The following is a 19,087-nucleotide window of genomic DNA, read 5'->3' as shown; positions in this document are numbered from 1 at the left end:
AACTCAAGGAAAAGAAGTAACATGAGAATGAATAAACATGAAGGCTGCATTCAACAAGGACATAGGTTTCACATGTGGGAAGACTGGATAGGCAGTATTAGCTGGAAGGATCTCTAATGCAGTCTCTCAGTGATCATTGATCATTATAATAACTGCTTGAATTCCTGGACCACAAAAGATGGGGGAAACAGATGATTATGTCATCCTCCCTGAACCGCTGTTGTTATTTATAAAGCACAATAGGCAGTGTTGATAATTTATGAGTAATGTTAAAATGTTTTAAACTATCAATGACTGTCATCTCACTGTAATATTACCAAACTAGCAATTTTACAAGATATCTAACTATTACTAAGATTCTGGGAGTTTTAAAGTACAAAGGATTTTATAACTAGGGGTAAAGTCTGGCTTAACGTACTTGAATTGAAACAAACAGGCAAATATGCAAAAAGTTTATTAGTGAAATATTTTAGTAGTTCCTTGCTGACTTAAGAAACCAATTGCCTCTAATAAGAATAAAAGTAGTCATTACTTTTGTCACCTTTAAAACAAACAAATACTGGTTTTCATGTGTAGTTTAGCTGAGGACAGCTTCTCTGCTATTTAAACAAACTGTGTTTTTCCCAGTTTCTTCTCATAGGCCCAAATGGGTCTGGAAAGAAAAGCAGCTTTTCCAAAGCAAGCAGGGAAACCTGACTTTCTTCTCAAATCTTCTCTGAATTAGAAACATCTGAAGTGTAAAAATTCCAATAATTTCACACTGTGACAAACTGTAAGACTTATAAAAGGCAGAGAGCATTTGAAGTAGGGCTGCATTTGGCTCGTATGAGCTATAACTGAATAGTTTAGAGGAAAAAATACGGGATCTGCCAAGCTCAGAATTTCCCTGGTAAGGATGTTTCTCAGGGTGCAGATGGTAGAGGTGGCTTTTTCCCTTTCTCTTCCCCCCATATGCATGCTGAACCTGACTGCGAGTACTGAGCCAGGAGAAGGAAAAGAGGTAGGTAGTGGGGGAAAAAAAATACAGCAGCTGATAGCGATGCTCTGACCTGCCTCATGCTCATCACACCACCAAATCGCTTCTGAGATTCAGGGGTTGCAACGTCCAGTGTCACAGCACCATGATTAACCTCTCAAGATGTGATCAGTGTACTTACTCGTCTTGTTTACATCCAACTTGGTAACCTATTCATTCTATAAATACATATTTACATGATAGTTTAAAAGATACATTTCCTCATGTACTAAGATTTAGAATTATATTTAGACATTAGTCTCAAATTCAACTACTAGCATTTAAATTATGATTGGAGTGAGGTGTTGGTTGTTGTCCAAGTAGAAACAGCAAAAATTTCAATTGCTACTATATGTTGTTGAAAGTGGAAAAAGAAAGCAAAATTAAAACTCTTCACCAGCTGTGAAGATTTGAGTGAGTGGGGTTTGGGGGTATTATTTATTACATTGTTTTTTTACCTGTGTGAAGCTTAGTACTGCAATAGCTGTGCTACGTAATGTTTTCTGAAGGATAAACTATTTGCTTTCTTTTCATTAGATCGTTATAATGGAGGTACAAGGTTTAAAGTCAGTCGCTCCCAATCGAATAGTCTACTGCACCATGGAAGTGGAAGGGGGCGAGAAGCTTCAGACGGACCAAGCAGAAGCTTCCAGGCCACAGTAAGTCACTCTGTTAATGCTGTATCCAGCATCTCTTTCCTTCATATCATGGGAGAACCTACCTATCTTTACAGTTTTTACAATTAAGTTAGCGCTAGGTTATATGAAGATTTGTCCTGGGTAGTTATCTTAAATTGTTTCTGGAAAATGAAAATACAAATAATAGCTATTTATGGTGAAGTAAAGGACAAAGTGTGAGTGCTGTCCAAATGAATGTCATTGAATGTGTGTGTGAGGAAAAGAGCTAGAGACTGCATCCTCTGAAAATACCAACCTCTCGATGGATGTTAGCCTGAGGTGGTTTTATGTATTCTAGGTTAATGTGCAGGTGGCCTTGTGGAGTGTAACTTGTCCAATTGGTGGAAAATCAATACTCAGTAATCAATCTTGAAAAAGCTTACTCACCTGCTGAGCCTATTTCATTTTAAATTATAGGATCCACTTCTTTCAATTAATTTTTGAGAGAGGCAGTCTGCAAACTGACTTGGAGGGAATAACTCATGTCGTCTGTAGTTGAACTAGTCAGAGTGACAGAGAAGAAGAAAATTAAGTGTGGGGTTTTTGGTTGATTTGTTTGACCTACACGCTGAATTCACATACTTTTCTCTCTGTTAAAATATCATTTGGAATCTTTTGTAGATAACTTTACAGACAGCGCGCTGGGGTTTCACTAGCACCATAGTGTGCCTTGGGAAAGACAATTTAAAAATTGCAGTTGCTACAGTCTCTGAGAAAACATCTTTGACAGAGTTGGGAATGTAGTTTGTATTCCATTCAGACCACAAATACAGATTTCTGTTAGGCAAAATTATAAGCACAGAGTTTTTATCTGTCCCTTCTGGGGTTGGGAGGAGGAGGAGGAGATCTAATTTGGTAGACTTTCTCCTAGTTGCAGCAAATTTCATTGGCAAGTAAGCCAGCAGCCTGCTCCAGTAACATATTCAAACAGCTTTGCAGAAACCTGAATATGTGGGACAAGACGTCGAATTCACTTGCCGCAGTCCCTGGCTGTGTTCCTTCTCTGGGACACAGGAATGCTCAGTCTTGTCATTTACACGTAGGACGCAAGGAACTTCTAAAACCAACAGCAGCGCAAAAGACATACAGATGTGTGCGTTGAAGCAAGGTCATAAGTGTGTGTGCAACATCCCCTGCCCATTTGTGGACCTGTCGGGGCATTCTCTGGTGGCTTGGAGTCCCATGAGACTCACAAGGTTTTCTCATGGAGGGCGCATCTCCAAGCTGTGCTTTGTCTTCATGCTCAGGGTTGCTCTCGGGCTGTGCCCTGCAATGAGTGCCTACAACCTTTGCCTGCTGTCACAGTCAAGGTTCCTGTTTCTTCTGATGGTGTGTCTCTCTTTTTCCTCACCCTTGAACCTGCTAGCTTGTGTTTTAAAGACTCAGTTAACCTCTGATGTCATTGGTATGGGTCTTCAGATCTCCCTGAATCACATAGAATACACCAATTCTTGAGTTTCGGGCACAGTTATTCTCTTTCCAGAATTCAGTCTGTAGATGTTAAGGGTTTTGTTTCTTTCTAGTACTTCCAGATATGGTGAACAAAACATGGTAGGGATGGGTCATGGTCAGTTCATGGTTTACTTATTACATACTGAGGGCTGCAAGTTAAGGTAAGGGTCGTAAAACCAGTCAGAAGGTATACATTGTGTGCATACATCTGATAATAACAGATTAGTTGATTTTCCTACCTGACAAAGTAGAAACTTTGTGAAAAGGAAGTTTCAGAATAGACGGAGTCAATATGAGAACAACTGGAGTGTTTCTAGGAAAAGGGCTGATGTTAGGACCTGCTTTGATCTTGTAAACAATGTAGTGGGTTTCAGGCTCCATAGGTAGGAGTTGATTGAATATGGGAGAAAGACAGGTTACGGGCTATTCCGTGTATGTTGTATGAAACAGATTTATATAGATTTGTATGGAAAAAAAGTATGCATCTTTAGGAAGTGGATCATTGAGAGATGCCCTGAACCATACACTACAAGGACAGGAATGGGAGTTACTGGTGCGGTTTACCTGCTGTCCTGCAAAACAGTGTCCCTTGAAAGGGCGCAGCTGATGGAGGTCTAAAATCTGTCTGGTTCTTGTGCTCTTCTGAGTTGTACTGCTTTCCATTTCTGGTAAGAGTAAGTATGAGACACTGGCATAGAGCATGATTATGAGCATATAGGGACCTGTCGTTTGTGAGCATATACAGAGATGCAGTTTGAGGCAATGAAGGAGGATATTAAATTAGACAAGCATGAAATTGGCAAATTATGGGCAAACAGTAAAGAAGATGGAGGAAGCTGCCTATGGAATGGGAGATACTTTACTCCACAGTTCAATTTTTCTCTTAGGGCCAAATCAGGTTTTCTTGACAGTAGCAATATTGCTTTGTTTTGATTGGTGGCAGAAGGACCTAAGAGGGCTTGGCAGGGTTTAATTAGAAAACTAGACTGGTGGAAGAGAGCCTAGGAATTAGTTACAGGCGGGGAGGAGTCAGAAGGCTTAAGGTGTCTCTCTTTCTTCATCCCAGCCTGTGTCCAGTCCCTCTGAGATCTTTCTTACTTTCATGACCAACATACCCCTTGCCCCACGTAGTCATCCATCTCCTCTTGCCCCCCCTGCTTCTTCCAGCACTCATCAATCACTGTTCTCTGATAAGGACCTGCTGGGATGATGGGGAGGGAGGGTCAGTCACTGGGTGAAGGGTTGGATGTTCTCCTGCAAAGAGGAGATATGGGAAGAGGTGGAAACAGAAGTGACTTTCTGCTCCTGTTGGTGAAGAGAGATGCCTCCTTTCCCCCTCCATCCTTTGGCAGCAATGGGCAAAGTCATCTAAGTAGAGACCAATGACCAGCTGGGCAAGCACAGCCGGTCCACCTCTTGTGTGATACAGGAGAAGAAAGCGGTTGGCTGCCCTAGGCTACTGACTACTTTGCCTGCTGCTGGAACTGGCTCCTTACTGGAATAATCTTCAGTACTGTCATTCTGATATGAAGGAAAATAATCAGTGAAGCTGGAGGAGAAAACACAAAACTCATTGCAAAAAAAAGAAAAAAGAATCAAGTACTGTAGTTCAGTCCAACTCTTCAAATCACTAGCAGTAACATATTTGCACTGACAATCCCAGATAAATGAGAACATAACTTCAGGTTTTATATAGGACATGCAGCTAGAAAAGTGTAGCAAAGCTCTCATACTAAGCGTAGAATGAGACAGTGATGAAAAGTGAATGATTACCACCAGCCTGCTGTGGGAGACTGCTGGCAAGAGCTCCAAATCATGCGCTTGTCACACACATTTTCTGTAGTTGGTTTATCGTTTTGAACTGGTAGCTGCATTTGTGAGAAGGAGCAGTATAAAGAATTATTTATGCCTATTTTTTGCATCTGTGAAACATCACTGTGTGCAGTGCAATGCTGCTACTCAGAAGTTTCAAAAGCTTTGACAGTGAAAGGGAGGAAACAAGATACTTGGGCGAATGCTTCAGAATGGAGTGCAAGCAGTGTGACCTTAGAGTGGAGATTAATGGCAGCATGAGTCAAGTGGAGCCTTAATTCAGAGTTTATCCGCTATTCCAAAATGTTGAATATTTTCTCAGTTATTTTTATGGATATGTATTTAAGTATTGCTCTGAATCCCTGAACGCTACTGTAAGAGTAGTAAGGAAATTAGAAACAATATTTTTTCTTAAAGGGGAGAGACCTAATTAGAGTCCCAGAGAAGAGAGCACGCTTTTTATCAGTAAGGAATATTTTCTAGTTTCTTACTGCTTTTAACCCCTGTCTGCTTTCTCGTTCTTTGAATAATAATTTTGTGAGTTTACACTGAAGTGCTTCATTTTCTTCTTTGACAAGCCAAATAAAGCACTGTTTATATATATGTTCCTAAGTAGCTAATGGTCATTCTAACGTGCAAATGCTACAGAGCAATATAGTTTGACTGAGCTGAAGTCTTGGACAATTTTACAAACAGATCAGTTATACAGCTTTGCTTGCATCCCTATAAAATTTTTATTACTGCCTGTGAAATATTTCTTCATTCCTTCCAACTGTTTCCTGCCTTTTCGCCCTGCTGAAAATCCCTCCAACAAAGCCTGTGACCTTTTCTGCCAATGATCAGTAAGCACAGCCTTCAGAGGACCCCTTCAGCTGTGTGAAGCTTTGCGTAACTTTGTTGCTGTGACACCACAGGGGTCATCTTGCAAAGTCCAGTGCTAATTTCATTTTTCAGACATTACTGATGTGGCTTAGTTTTTAGTCTTGTGGAGATTGGTGTCCACATGTTTTATTACCATTGATTTTTATTCATTCTGACTATTAAAATAATGTGGTTTCTTGGAGGTGTCATCTTTCGGGTATGTATAATCATGCCTAAAGATAAACGACGGGACTATGCTATCTTTTATCACTGCAAGTGACATTATGTTGTCAGATACTTATGCAATAGAAAAAGATCATATCTTGCATAATGAGAAAATTTTAATGGAGCTGGGATATTCTTTATGTAAACAAGACAAATAAAATGATCCTATTTTGCTGCCAGTGATTGCATAACCTTACAAAAAGGGCTATTATATATTAGAAGTATGTGAAGAATGCATGATTAAATATCTGACCAGAGGAGGCAGGGAACCTTGGTCAAGATTGCACAAATAAAGTAAATGCTGATTGCATTATTTTTATGCAATATTCTACCTTTGTTGTTTCCAGTATTCCAAGTATTTGAAGTATGAGTTCTTGTGGATAGATAAAGATTACTTAGCAAACTTTTTATAGAACAGTTTTAGAAAAAAGGCTTAACATCTAAAATGTAGACCTTCCTTAAATGACATGGTTGCCCATGAAAAAAGTAATGCTTTTTTAATAGAATGTTTTTGAGGATATGGCCTAACGTGACATTTCTAAGGAGGAAAAGGATAGACAACATTTATAACCTGTGACAATCATGTTCCAAGCATCACCTACTTTTATTTCTTCAGCATGGCCCTTGCAACTTTCTAATTTTTATTTTGTATTAAGGAAAACAGATGATCATACCTACAGCTGTCCCCTAACATGTGGTTGCACAACACAGATGTACAGTATTTAAGGAAAGAGGAGGCACACTTACTCTTTTTTTTTTTTTTTCCCCCACTCGCTACTGCTCTGTCAGATGCACCTGCAGAAATGAGATTAATTTTGGTCAGTAGTCCATTAATTATACTGTTAGTTTTCAGCAATCATTCCTTATATCATTTGCATATGTAGGAAATCCTGTTGCACAGGAGGCAAAGTAGAATGACAAAGTAGTCCCTGCCTCTCATTGCTTCAAGTATAAAACTGGAGACTAAACACAGGGAGAAACGAGGGACAGAAACACAAGTGTTTGCTAATCAGATAGGCAGTAATCAAACTAGTCTGTTGCTGGCAAGCAGACCAGCTCTCCTTAGGGTGTGGGATTTTTTTCCGTTGTTTGTCTGGGTGCTTTTTTGTTGAAATGAGTATATTTGCACATGGGATTATTACAAAGGGATAATGAGATTGCAGTTTCATAGTGCCAGATCTAACCATGCTCAGCTTGTTGTTCGTATGCTTCCTACTCTATCTTCTGAGGATAAATTCTTCTCAGGATTTAGCTTCTTGAATGGAGTCTTTTACTTGATGGATTTTGCCTGTTCTTTTTACTGTTACCTCTGGAAGTGTATTACTTGCAGATAAGCGCAGTGAAATCCAGCATTGGTCTTACAGAGGATAACAAAGTAGAATCGTTCAGCCTATTTTTGGCATCTGGACTTTTGGGCTTAAAACATAAATACATTTTATGCAACATTTACAAAAGTGAGGTTGTATGTTAGAGAACCTCCGTGTATTATTAGTAAGATCATTTCAAAGGCTAAGGCTGAGAGACATAATTATGTTGATATGGCCAATGCTGAAAAGTTGCTGAAGCTGAGCATGTTCCTTTAATAAGTATTTCAGAATTTTACAGAAGCCAGTGGGGTAATGATCGTGTCAGGAAACAAAGTGTGTCTGCTTCCATAAACTAGGTTTGATTGAGTTGCATAATGTTTATTCTCATTTGCTCTAAGATTCATCTTTATATCTGTCCTGGTTTCAACTGGGACGGAATTAATTTTCTTATTAGTAGCCGGTGCAATGCTGTAGTTTGGCTTTGGTGTGAGAACAGTGTTGATGGCACACTGGTGGTTTTGGTTGTTGCTGGGTGGTGTTTATACTAAGTCAAGGCATTTTTAGTTTCTCAGGCCCTGCCAGTGAGAGGGCTGGAGGGGCATGGGACATTGGAAGGGGACACAGCCAGGACAGGTGACCCAAACTGGCCAAAGGATATTCCATACCTTGGGACATCACGCTCGGTGTATAAACTGGGAGGCTGGCCAGGGCGGGCCAGTTGCTGCTGGGGCACTGGCTGGGCATGGGTCAGCGGGTGCTGAGCAGTTGTGCTGTGCATCACTTGTTTTCTTTTCTCCCTTCCCTTCGGATTTCATTCCTCTTCCCCCTCTCTCCTTTCCATTACAACTGTTATTATTATTACCGTTCTTTCATTTTTATTTTTTTTTTCAATTATTAAATTGTTCTCCTCTCAGCCCCTGAGTTTTTCATTCCTTTCTAATTCTCCTCCCCATCCCTCTGGGTGAGGGGGGAGTAATGAGCAGCTGCGTGGTACTTAATTACTGGCCAGGGTTAAACCACAACTATCTAGTACACCACTATGGTAACTTCATCCCAGGTCCCATGGAGAGCAAACAGCACAACAGGGAACTGTAAGATGGTGGGGATGCCAGGGATAAAATTTAAAGGATAAATCCCATTATGGCTTTCATCTTGCTATATGTCAGTAAGTCTTTCTTTCTTGGATTGTCATGATTGGAGCAATTCACAAAACAGGGTAGAAGAAATTACCTTTCAACAAATTGCATGCTATGAGCAAATATGTCAGGCTAGTATCTAGCTGTGAAAAGGTAAAAAGAAGTTGCCAGTAGGAAATTATCTGAGGTTTTCTTGGCTCTGCAAAGGAAAAGATGGAAATGAAAAAAAATACACATTTTTCCCAGCCTGTGTTCTGGATTAATGATGGAAGAGTTTCACAAAAGGAACATGAATTCAGCTGAAAATTTACATGACAGTTTTATTCAGTTATTCTTGGTGCCTGATCAATTGCTTGCTTCTTTAAAAAAAGGAAATAACACCTAATCAGCTCAAATATAATGAGCAATATGATATCCACAAGAAAAAGAGACAGGAATTCTAAAATGAGTAAGTTTCTATGCTATGTTCTGTCATTGGTTATTGTTTTATATTGTCTAAGAGATTTTTCACCTGTCTTATTGCAGAGAAATAGGAATTACATACAGGCTTTTAATATTGAAAGAAATTTGAAACTCAACTGAGGAATAACATGAGCAACCTGACTTTAACTGGCCTTGCTCTGAGCAGGGTCTGAACTAGATGACCTCTAGAGATTCCTTCCAGCCTAAATTTTTCGGTGATCCTATGATTAACTCCCAGAATATTATCTCTTAAGTCTATTTACCTTAAGGACTTGTGAGAACCACTGCTATTAGAAAGGAATATTCATTTGTCAGATCAAGACAAGTGTGGCATGGAAGAAACTGGGATTAGAGGAGGAAGGAGATAATTAAAGTTGGTTGTAATCTCTACTCTATTTGCATAGCTAGCAATAAACATAATCCTTCTGCCACCAGGGCATATCTTTTTTTAATTTTCTTCACCTTAATCTTTTTGATTGTTCTGGCTAAATCCTGGTTGTTCTCCTTGCTCCTTTGTGCTCAGCATGCTAATAATTGACTGAAAGCAACCAGGATATCTGCTGTGTTGTGATGTTTGCACCTCTGAAGTCTGCGGCTTTGGTGCACCGCCTTGTGCTGCAGCACTTAGACTCCCGGCAGAAAGCCGGTGGGATGAGGGCTTTATGATTTATAGGTTCCCTGTTCAGAGTCAGGATGTTAACCCTCCTTGTCCAGTGTCACTGCTGGAAAGGATAGCTGCTGTGGGGTGACTGTCTTCTTTTGAAATGTATAATGACATTACATGTCTCTTGCAAGACTGATACCAGTTTTATTTCATAGTGCATTTCGGAAACTAGGGCTTGAAGATGCTTGTCCCACCGTTACCCATTTCAGTATAACAATCAGGGCTTGGAAAAGACTCTTTACATGCTGCTAAATGTGCATGATAGATCTGTTTGCATTCTCATTCCCACCTGATCCACAGCAAATGTGACTTAATATTTTGCAGACAGATAGAAGCTTTTTTCTAACATAGCACTAAAGCATCTATCAATGTGTGATCCAGCTTCAAACTGGAATGCATTTGGATACGAACAGTGTGGTGTTGATCCAAAGCCAGTTAAATCCTGCTTAGAAGAAAAATGCTTTGGATCAGGCTAAGCCTCATACTAGTGCAGGTACCTGGTCCCTGGGTGGGTCAAAGTGAAGGCAAAGGCAGCCTGTGAAGTGTCATGTAGAGGGATGGTGGTCTGTCAAAAAAAAGGTGAGGTTGGGAGGGTTTACCTCAAATTTTACCTCCAGTCTTCTTCTGGAATACTCTAGTGGAGTGGATTTGAAATTTTTTATTCAAAGTGGTCTGCACCTGCCTCATCATTGGAAAATTTAATTGTTGTTTGTGGGCAGTAGTTGACATGAAAACAATTCCTTTGGATTTCTCTTAAATTTTGATATGATCAGAATGCCCCATTTTACATTTTCAAAATATACCGTTCTTGTATCTTGGTTTGAAGAGACCTTTCAAAAATTTGCTTTTATTTGTTGTATGCAATATAATACAGGTATGTTCAAAATAATTGCTAAACATTTGACTAGATACAGTGTCTGAATTGGAACAAATTTTATGTTTTGGCTTGCTGTTTTGGGTGAAGAGAAAGGTTAAGGAAAAGGGTTTAAAAGGAAGAAGTTTTTGCTTTTGAGTCTTGTACAAAATATTCATAGCCTGAATATCTCAAGTGCTCATGACACTCAGAAAACTGGTTTTCACCCCACCATGGGCAGACTCTTCCTTGCTGGTGCTGTATTAGGATGTGCATTGATCCTCAGCAGCGTCAAGCAGTCCAGTACTTTTAGGATACGGAATAGTCCACTGAACAGATGACAAAAAGAAAATTAATAGGTCTTGAAATTTCTTACTAACTACGTAGCCTGTAAGGTGTAAGTCTACGGGTTAATGTGTCTACTTGAAAGCAATACCAACAGATTGAGGGTAGGAGGAAACAGAAACAAAGGCAGAATAATGTGGATAGCTGAGAAGAATAGTAGGAGTCAGAAAGAGGAGTAAAAGGGGTTTCAAAATAGAAGTGATGTCATGCTAGATGGAATACTGAAATTTTCTGATTTGATTCCTGGCTCTTCCCTGATAGATGTTGTCATCTCAGCCTAAAGATGTGAGAAAACAGATCACAAAGACTGAACTATCTAAGCCTACCTATCAGTCTATCTGCTTCATCAAAGTACTGTCAGTTTATCAACATTTGTGTAACATTTTGAAGGTTTAAAGTGTCACACAAATACTAAATAATGTGAAATAAATAGGCTTTGTAACTTTTAACAATGTTGTGATAGATTCGTAATTGCCTTTGGCAAGGCAAAATTGAAGTAAATATGCATATTGAAATTTCAAGAGCATAAGTGACCAAGTCTTGCCTTTGTGTCCATCACTAGCCCCCATCCGGGTTTGAAACTCGGTGGGAAAGAGGAGTTAATGTCTCCCATGAATTCTTCACACAATATATAGCAGTGGTGCCCAGCACCTGGCCGTATGTCAGTCTTTTTACACACCCTTGAAAATCTTCACCCTGACTTGTCTTGGTTGCCTGTATTGAAAGTGAGATGGAAAAGCAAAACTAAGTAATAATTTATTCATACGGTTTTAAGTTTGTGATGACAATACTTGTCATAATAGCATTCTGTAGTGTTAGAGTGCACTTTTCTCACTTTCAGTGTAGGAAGCCTAATGAGTGGTTTTACTTAGTTGCTTATTATGCATTGAACCCCTCTTTTGGTTTTCCTTTCTGGTTGTATTAGACACCTTTTTATTTTAAAGAAAAACTATTCACAATTTTGTGGTTTTTTAACAAGGTGAGGGTTTTTTTCAGATATAAAGAATGTGTTTAAAAATAAATACACAATTGTGTCCAGCTTATCGTTAGCTCTGTGATAAATGGTTAGTAGGTTTGAGCTCTGTTAACTCCTTTATTTAAAACAGTTATTATTTTTACCAAAAGCAAACCCTAAAAAAACCACTTTATGATCAGATTATTCTTCTTTTCCTTTCATATTAGACTAGTTGTGTAACGGGGCTTTACAATATAGCATATCCATCAAAACACTGTATCCTTGCTTTAGCCAAAGTGAGGATCCAGTTCAGAGCTTTCACTTCTTCACAGCGAAGTTCCAAGAAGCAATTGCCAATGTTTTGTAACAACCACCCTAAAAGCATTCAATTTTGCTGCTGAATCCACAGAAGAACAAAAAAACCCCAACATTCACTCTTTCTGAGTGACTATACTAGATAGTGACTGGACAACACACGTAGCAATTGAATGCCAGGCTACTTTGTGTATGCAGCTACAGGTGCTGAGCATCCACCTTTTCTATAAGGGAAGGGTTAAGATATGTCTTGTTAGTCTACATTTCAAACTGCTAGCATGCCAAGTCAAAAGTTCCCATATAGATGGAAATAAATGTAAAATAATAAAATAAATTAAAAAAAAAAAAAAGAGAAAAGTAAGGGACAGTAGTGTAGACCCTGCTTAGGTGAAATCAAAGGTGACACTTAAAAGGCAATTGTATGACTTTCCATCCTTATACCAAATTTTCCCATTTGTCTGTACTTCTTCCTACTGTCTTCTGTCTCTGTAGAATTAATTATCTTTCTCATATCTGTATTTTGTAGTTTTAGGAAGATTTTGGTGGGAACCTCAGGGTTAAAATAGTTTCTATTGTAATGCTCCTTCACTAGCTGACAGCTCTGAAAGTATTTATGCGAAGTATCAGTGTTTCTGTAATAGGGGCTGTAAAACAATGAATCTATAGTTCTCAGCAAGATTTCTGCATAAAATGGTGGAATCACAGTAGCACAGGGAAGAACAGAGTCAAGACACATAAAAGATTCAATGAGGTTATTGGTGAAAGGCCAAAATACCTGGCCAAGCTCGTGGTTTAGTTTGCCTGAGCACAGGGCTTGTCTGTGCTTCTACTGTAAAAGGGCATTAATTTGTTCGGAAGTTTCTTTATGCATTGCCTTTCAGCTGCTGCTTAATGTGCTTGCTCTGATGGAAGGAGCTATTCTCCTTGTACTTCCATCAAAATAAATGAGTAATTTTCAAATAGAGCAAGAAGAAAATAGATATTTCCCCCCCCCCCCCAAAAAAAAAAATAATATTTGCAACCTAAACCGCATTATAGAAAGGTACAATCATACAAACTCTTTCCCTTGTGGTTTCAAACATGAATTCCAGATCCCACTGATGTAATGGAGTATATATAAATAAATATAAATATACATGAAAATAATAATGGTTGTAATTTTGCCTATAGGGAACAATCATTACCCTATTACATCCTTGATGCTGCATAATAAACTTCTGTTGGTTGTGCAGTAACATTTCAGCATCCTTTTTCAAGAACTTTCATGAAAGGGGGAAGCTGGAATGTTCGTATTATTTTGTAAGGCGTGCAAAAGGCAGAAAATAAACATGCCTTTGGATTGTGTGAGACAGCTGCTAGTATTAAGGCCATGATTTCTAGCGTACCGTTGCAGTGTCGGTCATTGCCAAATGCATGGGTATTTCTCTGCTCAGAAGAGCAGATACTTGTCCATTTTATTATTAGTGGAGAAAAACTAGCAGCAATTAGTACTAAGTAATCCTGTCTTTGGGGGTCTCAGTAAAATAGCCAGAATCCAGTAAGTATGGATTTAACTCTGTTTTCGTTTGGCTGAATGAAACCTGCTCATCAAATTAAAGATTTATTGTTGGATCGCTGTGGGGTAACTTGCACTGCTGGTACAGCGGCTTGCTTGGTTTCTCACATTGTTTTTCTCTCTCTCTCTGTATATATGCAGCTGTAGTTAGTAATATGCAACACTTCATAAATTCCACATTCACTCAATACTTCACTAACAACAGAACGTTTATCAGACCTGGATTTACGGTGTTTTGAACTAGATTAAAGTATCAGTGTAGTCAGATGTGACAGGGAGGTGCTAAATCTCATCTGTCTTTTTTTTTCCTGGTGTTTCATCTCACAACTTGCACTGTGAATATGACTTCTAACCTGAAAATTCGAGATACCTATTTTTCTACAGTTAAAGTACGTTTCTAAACAAAGTAGAAACGACAAAGTTGGTATAAATTCTTGAAACAGCTGAGACACGGAGAAGTTGCCTGAGCATTGTACTTCCAGTCCAGCTCCAAGATGTACAAAAATGAAGTGCTAGTGAATACCTTAGTCCTGTGGAGCAGTTGGACACCTACAAACTGGTTTTGGTGGTTCTTCCCGCTCATTCCAGCCCTGTAGCACATCCCTGTGTGGATAGAAAAAAGGAAAACCCTTTCAGAAGACCTCTTAAGCTGGTTTAACAATTAAGAAACCTGTTGAGGTAGATTTATACAGTAGATTTAAACCAAAAATCAAACCTAGAAAGATGCAAAAGGAGGGACCAAAGAGACCAATACACTCTGGTATTGGTTTCGAAAAGGAGATTTCCTAATTGCTGAGGAAAATCAATTCCTGATGGTGCAAAATTCTGTAGACTTGGTATTTTATCAGAAAGGAAATGTTCCAATAAATAGGGCTAAAATAAAATTTCTAGATGTTTGCTTAGAATAATAAATTTCACAACATTCACTCCAATGTAAGACCGGAGATTTAAGATCTCATAAATAAAAGTTTTGACTAACAAAGACCATGGTGAGAGTGGGAAACCCAAGAGAGAAATTTGCTGCTTTTTCCAGTGTACAAAATGTCTTGCAGAATGAAGTAGGAAAATAAATTTGCTTAGAGGGGGTTCTGTGACACAGTGATAAATCTTTACCTGAAATAAACAGCCACGTCCTTGCTGGTAGTGGGTCCGTTTGCACTGAAGGGAAATCAACTTTGGCAAAGGACTCTGTCACCAATTGCAGTATCAGCCCACATACCTCTGACAGCAGTGTAAATACGGTGAAAAGACTGAGGCTTATGGTTGAAGATGATAAAGCATCAAATCATTGCAGTTCCTATAATAAAAAGAATGAGTAGGTGAAAGCAGAAAAATTATGTATACAAAGGAGAATGATGTGGCAAAATGAGAGCCTGAAGAGGCAGGACTGTGGGGGTTTTTAAGGCTTAAAGTTGGAGATTTTAGAGGTCTCATGTACGATACACAGGTTTCGGCTGAGAGTGCAGTGAGCGACACTGCAGCATTTAGCACTGAAATTATTGTTACTTTTCTAGCAAGATTTAGAAAAAAAATAATCAGACCATAATGGGATTTTTTTTTTAACTTAATATGAATACTGCATGAGATCCACACTAGTTTGGACAGAAATTTTGCACTTCCCATCTTGACACATTCCGCACTAAAATTGTTCACATTAGCAAAAATAATTGGACAGGCATTCATAAATCAATGGCTCCTCCAAAGGTGTGGCGATGGCTGATTTGCTGTTTCTGTTGCTTACATACATTTGGTAGTTAAAGTGTATGCTATTACAAATGTAAAGGAGTACATTTTTCTATTATGTTAAAAAATATTAAAAATACACTTTTTGTAAATAGCAATTTGAGAAATTAGGTGAATTAATGTCCCTGTTGTTCCTTCTCATTCTTCCTTCCACAATTCACTATCTCAATAGCAAAGCAAGCTTGAAACAAATTATCTGCAACATAGTTTGACTTAAATGAGATCAAAATGGTGCATACCATTTCCTTCTGTTTTCTCAGAAAACCAAGATACAACCTACAAGTTCACCTGCTTCCCTGTATGGAGAGTAAAAGTCAGCTGTAGGATTTATTTTCTTGCAGAAAATATTTCACTGTTACTGCTGTTGACAGTTAAAATATAAAGAAAAGTAACTTTTCTTTATCCAGTGCTCAAATTCCACAGGCCACATTGTTCGTTCGTATTTTAAAAGAGTCAAAGGGTTGTTCAGTTAAACAACTAAAAATTTCTTCAATCCTACAGATAATACAAACAATCCTTTGTATGGTGGTTGACTTTTAATCTGTGGTTCAGAAAGACATTTCTGAGAAGCGCTGTATTTTCTCCAGGAAAATATCAGGGTACAATCCCAGCCTTAACAGAAAAATACAGATTTGTCTGACCTACACCTAGCAGCTTAGATTTTAAATTTAAAGGAAGTGTTCCACTACGGCCATTCCAATGAGATTAAGCAGATGTGAGAACAGGTATTAATAAATGCATTTGACAGAAGAGAAATGTGTTTTGGAAGAAAAATGTAACATTTTTGAGAAACCAAGTGGATATAATTATATGCAGCACATAAAATCTATAAATTGAAATAAGAAAGTACAGTAATGGTGATGAAGATATGCATCATGATAATTAACTGTTTGGGTATTGATTCCAGGAATTGTTAGGTATCCTCCTAACCTATTTTTCACCATTAACCTTAACAGCTCCTTCAACAGACATATAGTTACAGAATAAATAGTCAAAACTGTGGGGAAACTTGACGGAATTTTACAGTGGAAATTACAAGTGAGTCAGTAAATTCATATTTACTAGCCAGGAAAGCTACATTTCTGATCGTGGCGTTATATATAGGATTATGCAATTTACTTGCACAGTTCTTAGTCACAGATGATGATAGGACAGTAGCTTCTCCAAAGTTATTGCTTGCAATTACATTATAGGTAATTTTAAGATGATCTGTACGCTGCAAATGTCATCTCTGTTTTATCCTCTCAGATATAGGAGCTGAAAGTGTGATATCCATGTCAATGGAATTTGGTTGAACTGAAATCTTATTTATAATCAGGAAGACTAAACAAATAGTTAATTTGTTGAATGCAGTCTGACCAGGTGTCATGAAAGAAATAGCCAGGGGAAAAAAAAAAAAAAAAAAAAAAAAAGAGTTGAAAGCTGTCAGATCTTGAGAACCAATATAATTTGATTTCAGAACTGTAAAGCCGCATTTCAAAATAAGCTAGCTTATGTCCACCTGCATGCTTTATTCAATCTACCCCTTGTTTTGGATCACCCTTAATAAATGTTGAGTGCCTGGTATCTCATTATATTCCTGGCACAATCTTTACAGCTCAGAGTTTTATTTTTAACAAGACAAAAGTTTGTTAGCGGCTGCTGCAAAATACAGACAGTAAGGCCACTTTTGTAACTACATTTCATTTGTACTGACAAAACGGAAAAATGCAAATTGCCAGTTGTTATTAGAAGCAGTGTTCATATGGGTTAGCCTACAGCTGGGAGTTCAATATTATACATTTTGATTATGCTGTAATTTCTGACTTCTGCTTCACTTAATGCCTAATGCATTAACAGCATGCATAATAGCATAATAGTGTGCTTTTAAATGTACAGCATAGAGATAAACTCGGTTTCTGTCTGGATTATTGGGTCTCTCATACCCATGTTCATTATTGGAAAAGCATACTGAAATGAACATGATACCACTTCTATTTTGGTTGCTTTCACCCAGCTTCTGATTTCAAACGGTATGAAGCAATACCTCTGCAACCACACAAAGCTCCAAAGAAACAGGGCTCGTGTTCTGGTAATCCACAAGGAATAAAAAGATGAACTATGAGCCTTGTGTAGTTCGCTGTAATATTGTTAGCAGAGAGGAATATCAGATGCCCGCAAGTAAACGTAATGCTAAAGAATACAATCTTGGATTTGCCTTTTCTAACAGAACACGATTCCTCACGTGCTGTTTCATGAGGAATGATAGTAAAGTCTAGACAGTAAAGTCTGTGACCGTCTGCTCTACCAGATAATTAACTTCCAAAGACATGGTCTTAAGAGACTATGAGAGTCAGCTGAAGTCCTGATCAGCCAGGAGTGTGAAGATCAATGCGTGGAATGTTTCCACTGTGAGCATTAAGCTTTAGGAATTGATTCAGACCATTGCTTTTTAGCCCAGTATTTTCACTTATATTGCAGATAGAACAATGGAACAAGCGGGAGATAGATTTCAGTCAAGGCTAGTGTTCAGATGTGATGTTAAAGATCGTTTCTAGCATGACATGATTGCCAGCAGGTGGATGACACCGTGTTAGTCCCATCCACATAAGTCTGTCATGGTGCATCTAAACTGGAGAAACAACAAATTCTGCCAGGCTCCCTGGGTGAGGCTCGTGTGTGCCCTGTCCCTCCCTGCTGTGTTCTGCAGAAAAGGAGCCTGGCTGTGTGTGGCTCCAGAGGAAGCTGCACCACTTCTGGGGAGGTCCTGGGACCAGATGCTGGGGTGTGCAGACCCCAGCGCATGCAGCGGTGCGTACCTGCTGTTCAGCTTGCAGCAGCTGAGCTGGCACCAGTAATGTTCTCTTTGTTGAACAGGCTGGGTCTCTTCCCTTTAGTCAGCGTGATTTCTTCTGATTTCTTTTCTTCTGTCTGTGAGCTAATGCTGGCGCTAGATATTTGTAGAGAGGCTTTTGTTTCCTTTTGTTATTTCAGTAGTTTCTCTTGAGTATTTGGGTGGTCCTGTCCATTGCAGCATGCACCGTTCAAGGCTTCTGGAAGCTCAGGGACAAGTATGTCGTGGTGCCCAAGAGAGAGTGTGCAGCTAACAAAGTGCTTAGCTCGTGTTTGCGATTGCAAGGCAGCATTCTTCCTGAATAGTGGGATCCAGGTGGGGAGACTGCAGATACAACTGTTTCATCTTTTATGCAGATGCTTTCTCCTTGGAAATCTCATTTCTGTATTGTGACAAAACCTACCTTTGGGACCACTGCTGGGAAGAGCAGCAGTGCCAGGCATTGTCTTGTCCTGCAGCTGCAGCATCGATCATCAGGTCACAGAATAGGTTTTCGCCCCCTCAGGAAGGTAATTTCTTGTCAGAGCCCCTGTTTCAGTTACCACTTTGGCTGAGGCTGAGGCTACACCCTCCACAGACAAATAGAGTGAGCATCTATCTAATGGAGACAAAGCAAAGACAGAATCTAACATGAGATTTGGTTAATTTTCAGTGAACCCCACTTTCATGGTCCAGCATGTGTTCAGCCACCTGTAGGACCGGTTTATACAGAACCACCACTTTCCTAAAACACTTCGGTTTCAGTTACATATTACTTCCTAGACTTTGTCTTAAAGCCTGTAACTCACATTAGTTGAAGGATTTTCTTTTACCTGTTAGATTACTTTGCTGGAGGATTACTACTATATGTTGATTTTCCAACAATGGAGAGACTGTG

The 19,087-nt window shown here is 39.0% G+C and overlaps 1 protein-coding gene across 2 annotated transcripts in view; it reads left to right on the top strand.

The window, feature by feature from the left end:
* The window catches only part of CADPS2 (calcium dependent secretion activator 2), a 323,412-nt gene that overhangs the window by 139,501 nt on the left and 164,824 nt on the right, over positions 1-19,087 (top strand). For both annotated transcript variants that reach the window (XM_055712157.1, XM_055712158.1), the window contains exon 6: positions 1,553-1,674. In XM_055712157.1, coding sequence (XP_055568132.1) covers positions 1,553-1,674 — 122 coding nt within the window. The remainder of the gene's footprint in view (positions 1-1,552; positions 1,675-19,087) is intronic.

This window comes from Falco cherrug, chromosome 5 (assembly GCF_023634085.1).
Source record: "Falco cherrug isolate bFalChe1 chromosome 5, bFalChe1.pri, whole genome shotgun sequence".
Classification (NCBI taxonomy): Eukaryota; Metazoa; Chordata; class Aves; order Falconiformes; family Falconidae; genus Falco; species Falco cherrug.
Note: the sequence above shows the minus strand (reverse complement) of the source record. Positions and strands in the feature narration are given on the sequence as shown.